The sequence below is a fragment of the Syngnathus floridae genome, chromosome 5 (assembly GCF_059516105.1).
Source record: "Syngnathus floridae isolate MCC-2025c chromosome 5, RoL_Sflo_1.0, whole genome shotgun sequence".
Lineage (NCBI taxonomy): Eukaryota > Metazoa > Chordata > Actinopteri > Syngnathiformes > Syngnathidae > Syngnathus > Syngnathus floridae.
In genome coordinates this window covers 3,387,178-3,393,919 of record NC_142417.1, presented here as the reverse complement: position 1 = coordinate 3,393,919, position 6,742 = coordinate 3,387,178, and the positions used below count along the sequence as shown (strand labels likewise).

The 6,742-nt window shown below is 48.8% G+C and overlaps 1 protein-coding gene across 1 annotated transcript; it reads left to right on the top strand.

The window, feature by feature from the left end:
- The first annotated feature begins 1,090 nt into the window (after window positions 1-1,090).
- On the top strand, window positions 1,091-6,670 carry bmp3 (bone morphogenetic protein 3). Its single transcript, XM_088377264.1, has 3 exons — window positions 1,091-1,973; window positions 2,508-3,385; window positions 4,803-6,670. Exons 1-3 carry the CDS (start codon window positions 1,697-1,699, stop codon window positions 4,992-4,994), a joined length of 1,347 nt encoding a protein of 448 aa, XP_088233390.1. The 5' UTR covers window positions 1,091-1,696; the 3' UTR covers window positions 4,995-6,670.
- Window positions 6,671-6,742: the final 72 nt, after the last annotated feature.

Sequence of the window (6,742 nt, the reverse complement as noted above, 5' to 3'; positions counted from 1 at the left end):
TGACATTTTCAGGCTTAATTTCCACAAGCTGAGTGGCTTTCCACTGTTGTACAACATGGACGGATACTCTTGAGTTGCTCCAGCTGGAACCCCTCTAAAAGCCCCTTTCCACCCCCACCCCACCACCCCCTGCGAGGGTCCTAAACGCGTTCAGTGTGTGGACCAAGTCGCATGTTCAAATTATTGCAATCAGATGTCGGAGACGGAGAAATAACCTCATCGTTTCCTCACCGGCGCCCCTGAAAGGGAACGCCAACCATGGGGGGGGTGGGGTGTACGGGGTGGGTGCGCCGCATCCGGACGGTAGCGTGATGCTACAGGATGTGCGTGCTTAACGCCATTGAGGTGCGCTAAATGGGCGGCCGAGCCTTTAATGCGAACAATAAGCTGCTGCTTTCACACGCGTCAGAAAGGGGGGGGGGGGGGGGGGCAGTCTTTATGCTTGAACTCTAAATGTAGACTTATCCATGGGCATGGCTAGGATTCACTAAACCAGATTGGGGGGGTGCACCAATTAGATTTTTTTGTCGGTCATATTTTGTAACATGGTCAGGAGTTTTTGCTTCTAAAAATACTTACATTGGTAAGGGGGGGGGTGCGTCAACATGTGTTGAAAAGGGTACATGTTTGGTAAAATGTTGTATGGGGGGTGCGCAGGTTGAGTGAGGATGCACAAACACTATTTTAGGGTGTGTGTGTGTGTGTGAGGGAGAGTGTGTCCACCAAATGGGTGCGCCAACTCTGTCAGGATGTTAAAATGAGTGTGCCAAAAAAAAGACTGAACATTTTTGATGGTGTGCACAGATGATAGGTGGTGCGCCAGGAGTATGTGTAAGACATTTGTGGTTTATGAAAGACTGGCGGGGGGGTGATATTAGGTGGTGCACCACGTTAGTCGAGAGTGTGCGCTCAGTCGATGGGGTCAACTCTGTCAGGATGTTAAAGAGCGACTGCACTGAACATTTTTCAGAGCAGTGGTGTGCCAATTTTTTGCAAAGGTGTGCTGGGCCATGTGGGGAGGTGCCTTTAGGGGGTTTGATAAGGTCAACTAAATGTCTTCAAGGGTGTTTTTTTGGGGAGAGGGGCTAACTGTCAGCATGTGGAACGGTGCGCACGGCTTCAGAAAGTCGACAATTGGCGCACCCCTCTCTCCCTGCATACCCCCGCAATATTTTTTTGCACAACCGTATGAGGGGAGAGATAGGGAAAGTTGGTGTGCTGACTCAGCATGGGGGAAGGGGTGCGCATCGTGGAAAGAGTGATCTATGGAATGAATGTTGAACCCCACTTAACAAATCAGCTGCTTTGTTTTTTTTCCAGGGTTTGAACGTGCGTGTGTAAAAGTCTCCTGAACGGGAAACTTGTTTCAGTCTGTCAGCGTGCATGTGTGTGCGCGCGTGCACGCGTGTGTGTGAGGGAGAGGAATAGCCTGCTGGTCCCAGCAGCCTTTATAATTGCGAGCGGAGGGTCGTGGCGTTTCAATGAAAGCTGAGCCTTGGGACTGCTTGACTGACTCGGCGCAGCCTCGCATCTGTTTTTCGGGCACCTGCAACTGGACTTTGCCGCGCCCCTCCTTGCTTGTGATGGTTCCCCACTCTGGTGATGCCCAGTCCTACCGGAGATAGGAACCGCTTGCGGAGACTCGTGTGATAGATTGGAGAAAGTCCTTTTGGTCGTCTTCGCGTCCACCTCCAGGATGGCTTTTTTGCTGCTGATCGTGCTGTCGGCGTGGACCTGCTGCGCGAGCCTTGGATACTGCGCACTGCTCCGAGCCGAGGCGGATTTTACGCACGCGGTCGAGCGGAGACACCCGGTGGCGGGCGGCACGGTAGCCCCGCTGGTAGAGAGAGACCGGGAGCGGCTGTCCCAAGACACGGTGACGGAGCACATGCACATGCTGTACGACAAGTACAACAAGGCGGGATTCGCCTTCAAGGACGGGAACACGGTGCGCAGCTTCAAGGCACACTGGGGTACGTCAACAGATGCACAAAACAATGCGTTGAACAAAAGTCGCCGTCCACAAATGTTCCAAAAAATTGATTTGTAATTTGAATTGAATCGAAATTGAATTGATTCATTGAAATTGTAATAATAATCCACCTCTTGCAGCTTTTTGCCTTCGCCAGCAAACTTCACTCTTATCTTTTTTCTCGGATTTTTAGACATATTTGTAAAAATGACATATCAAGGCTTAATTCCCCTGCAAAACTTTAAATCAATTTTCGACTTTATTCACCTGAATTGGATTTATTCTTTTGAATTTAACGTGACGTTTTGTTAAAACAATGAAAGCTTGAAGGCTCCGTTTGCCTTGCTTTTGTTGTCTTTTGCTGCCCCCTGTTGAGTATTGCGAAACATGCACCCACTTAGAGACACCCGCTTCTCTGAAAGAAGTGAATTTATCTCGTATATATATACATTTTAGAGCGGTTGCATTGAGCCCAAATTTGAAGTTCTGGTTTCTCTTATCTGATAGTCTCTTATCAGCACAATTTTCTTTCCAGGCGTGATCAACAGGAAGCAGCTTCAGATCTTCAACCTGACGTCACTCACCAAGTCCGAGGACGTCCTCTCTGCCACGCTGCACTACTACATCGGGGACCTCCACAACAGCAGCGGGACCTGCTCCAGACCCCAAGGCTGCGTCCTCCACGGCCCACGCAGGCACAGCCACATCCACGCCGTTATCTGGAGCTTCGCCCCTGAGGTGGACCGGATGAGGACACTGGGCCAGTTCCGCATCAATGTGTCCACGCGTTACCGGGACTTTATCTCCTGGCAATGGAAGGACATCACCCGGGCGGTCAATCAAGCCAAGGCACACCACCAGCTTCTCATTGGCATCGAGGTGGCCTCACGGGGACCCCGGCCCTGGAAGGAGCTCCTAGCTGACCGCTCTCCTTATATCCTGGTCTACGCCAACGACTCGGCCATCGCAGAGCCCGAGAGCGTGGTGGCCACCCTCAGGAGGAATCCCTCAGCGGAGGAGCCAGAGGAACGGCAGAGGAGCTCCTCCAGGCCCAAACGCTCCGCCAATATCCCGCTCCCCCTGCAGAACAATGAGCTCCCCGGACCCGAGTACCCCTACGAGACGGCCGGCTGGGACGAGTCCAGTCCCTACGAGCCCTTCCAGAGCAAGCAAGCCCGACGGCCGCCGCGGAAAAAAAGCCGCAAGAACCCGAGGCACAAGATGCCTCTGCTGCAGTTTGATGAGCACACCATCAAGAAGGCCCGGAAGAAGCAGTGGAACGAACCCCGGAATTGCGCACGCCGCTACCTCAAAGTGGACTTTGCCGATATCGGCTGGAGCGAGTGGATAATTTCTCCAAAGTCTTTTGATGCCTACTACTGCGCGGGATCGTGCCAGTTCCCCATGCCCAAGGTGCGACTTTCTGCTGGTCTCCCTCGTTGGGACCTGTCTGGCTTGACCTTGCCTTCTCGTGTCTCAATCGGTCATCAACGTAAAGCATTTGTCAACTTCTCGGAAGACACTTGTCAGTCAGTAGATATCTCGCGAAGGTCTAAAAGATACAGTAGGGAACTAAGTGGATCCCAGGGTCGCTCGTCGTGTTTCTTAGATTGGTCTCTACCATTCCTTGTGATGCTGAGGGTGTTGCTGATGCCCCACGCCCTTGCTGGTACATCTCGTTGGGGCCAAGCTTTCTTGACTCCCCCGGTGACGCCGCTCTCCAGTTTCGGATTTACTTGACGATCCGAGATGTGATTTCCGCGACCCGCCTCGTACCGAGCAATGTGGCTGGTTTAGACGCAACTGGACTAGCACAGAGAAATAGTTAGGTCCTCAAGTGGGTAGGCCAACTCGTGATAACTGTTGGCGTCTAACCTTGAGGAGATGCCTCCCTTCACCTTGCCATGCCTGGTGGCTACATAGTAGCATTAGTGATGTCACAAAAGTGGCTAAGTGGATGTTGTAGGTGGTTGGCCTGGTAGATGAAGAGGTTGGTCTGCTGGTGTCTGGATTGTGGATAGGCTAAATTAGCACAATGGCTAAATTAGCACAAAGCGGTTGGTAGGTCAGTGTTGCAACGACTAACCACCTTTACCTCATGTCACCATGCTAGGTGTTAGCATTATTATTAGAAATATTCCGATTTGCTGATTTTCATATGCTTAAAAAAAAAGGTTCTTGTGCTGCTGTGTTGGATCGTTTTCCATCACTATTGAGCGGTCGGGATCTCAGTTCAAAACATTAGTCAATGCTTCCACAGATCCACTACATATAGCTTCATGCTCACAGCCACTCTTATCATTATGCAAACGGCAAAGATGCCATCAGCAACCCAAAGCTCCTCCAAGGCATCATGTCATATTTCCATTTAAGAGATGTGCATAAACACAAAGGTGCTTCCCATCTGATAAGACAGCAAACATTCGAAACGTGGCCGGAATGCGCACCGCTTAATTCACTCCCTCTCGGCGGTCCCGGCCTTTGTAGTGCGGCCTAATTGTTTCCAGAAGCGGCCTGTGGCATCCGCGCTCCTCCTCGCCTGCAGGGGTTGCTGTTTAAAGAGTGGACACCCCCCCTTTCAAAGCGTCTCCGTTGGTGGGAAAAGACGCAGAAATCCACTGGTAGCATTCCACAACCTTGAGTGGAATAGCGGGAACGCTGGCAGGCGAAAACACGTCAAAGGTTGAATGTTTAAACGCAATAGATTTGGTGCACTACTTCTCACCCTTTCATCATTTCAGATGTCTTCTCGTGAAATCAACGAAGTTCCAATGCTTTTAAACAAAATGTGTGCGAAATGCCTCGTCGCTAACGTGCGCTGTGCTTGCAGGCGCTGAAACCTTCCAACCACGCCACCATCCAGAGCATCGTGCGGGCGGTGGGTGTGGTGCCCGGCATTCCCGAGCCGTGCTGTGTCCCCGAAAAGATGTCCTCCCTCAGCATTCTCTTCTTTGATGAGGACAGGAACGTGGTGCTCAAAGTGTACCCTAACATGACGGTGGATTCGTGCGCGTGCCGATAGCTCCCTTGGTACACTTTTGCCCTCTGTCACCATGGAAGCAAGTCATCTCCTGTTTTTTTCCTTAACCCTGACAATGAACCGGACTAACTGGGCATTGGAAGCGGGGTGCATTGCGGTTAGGGTCAGGGTGAAGAAGGAATACTGAAGGCTAAATCCCTCTGTTGGGGCGCACCCCTTCACATCCTGAACTTTAGAAGCCCCCCCCTTCCCGCATCCACGGCAAAGTTGACGTACCCCTTCCAGACAAAGCAAGGCTGCGTGAGAAAACAATCCAAATGACCTTTATACAAACACACCCCGGGGCATGCAAAAGTTTACCTCACCTAAGACCGTATTTCATTGTATATCTTTATTCTAGAAGGGCGTTGTCTTAGTTTTTCAAGGGGGCGCACCCTTAGGCTCCCAAATTTTTTTTTTTTTTTTAAAGAAATCCCGTTTCATCACACAAATATGATCATGTGGATGTCAAAATGACTAAAAACTTTCATGCACATCCCCAGGGAGGTGCATACCACCATTGTCTCGGTTGTTCAGATTTATTGCTAAATTGCTAAATTCTTCATCTTCTCACTTTTTTAAATCCATCGTTTGATTTCATGCAACCATCACCGCTCCCCCTACCTGATAAATAAATAAATAAATCACAAATAGACACCACGGTGTCGTACTGGTTAGCACGTCCGCTTCACAGTCCAGAGGGTTGCATGCATGTTCCCAAAAAAACATGCATGGATAATGAATCAATCAATCAATCAAATAAAAAGCCATTTAGCCATTGAACCAAACCAAAGCAAACAGGTTGCCAGCTTTGTTCCTGAACCTTTGAAGCCATGCACCCTCTTCAACATCCTCAGCTGGCGCACCCCTACTTTCTTTAGCAAATGAAGACATCCTCAGGTTGTATTGAAAGCTCAACATCAAATAAACTATTTATGCAGACTTCTCGTACGCGCGTTCCCTTGTACATTTTGCTGTGCTGACATTTTTGTCTGTTGGCAAGTGCCTTTGAGTTTTTTAATCTTGGGAATCCGTTTGTAATGAAAAGCTATGATTGTGGAATTTACTCTTCAAAATATATGAATATATTTCAAATCGTTTTGATATGTCAGAGACATTTATTTTGTGTCAAATGTTGTTTTTTGGTATCTTTTATATTTTGTACTTTTTGTTCGCGTTGCATGCCATAGACACACTGTGGTCTTTTTGTTTTCACTTGTGGAAATGTTAGAAAACGCTTGTACAATAAGCTCGCTAACGTATATTTGTATATGGAAATATCTTGAAGCTATTTATTTTTGTCTATCTGGCTGAGGGGGCGTGGCCTTGGAAGGAGGTATGCGGGCTTTAATAAGTGATGGACATTTGACCTTTGACCCCCCCCGACACGAGCAGCGCTGCCAACTCGCCAAGCATTCATAGAAATGAATAAAAGTTTGCAGAGGGCCACACTCGCAAATCGTCCGATGTGTGTATGCTAACAGGGAAAAATGTCCAAAAAGTCCTCAAAAACAAATTGGTTGAAACAAAAAAAAGATTTGCTTGTTTTCTGTTTCTGTCTTATTAAAAAACATGGGTGTAGAAAAAAGGAATAGCTGTTTTCATTGTGAGAAGCAAAGCCTGATTATTCAGCAAAAACTGCAATCATTTTTGAAAATAAAGCAAAAGGGTCTCACGTCTGTCCGTCATGGTTTCTGTCTTTGTGCTCGCCCCTCCCCTCCTGTGTGCCCATGATTAGTGTGATCATTCTC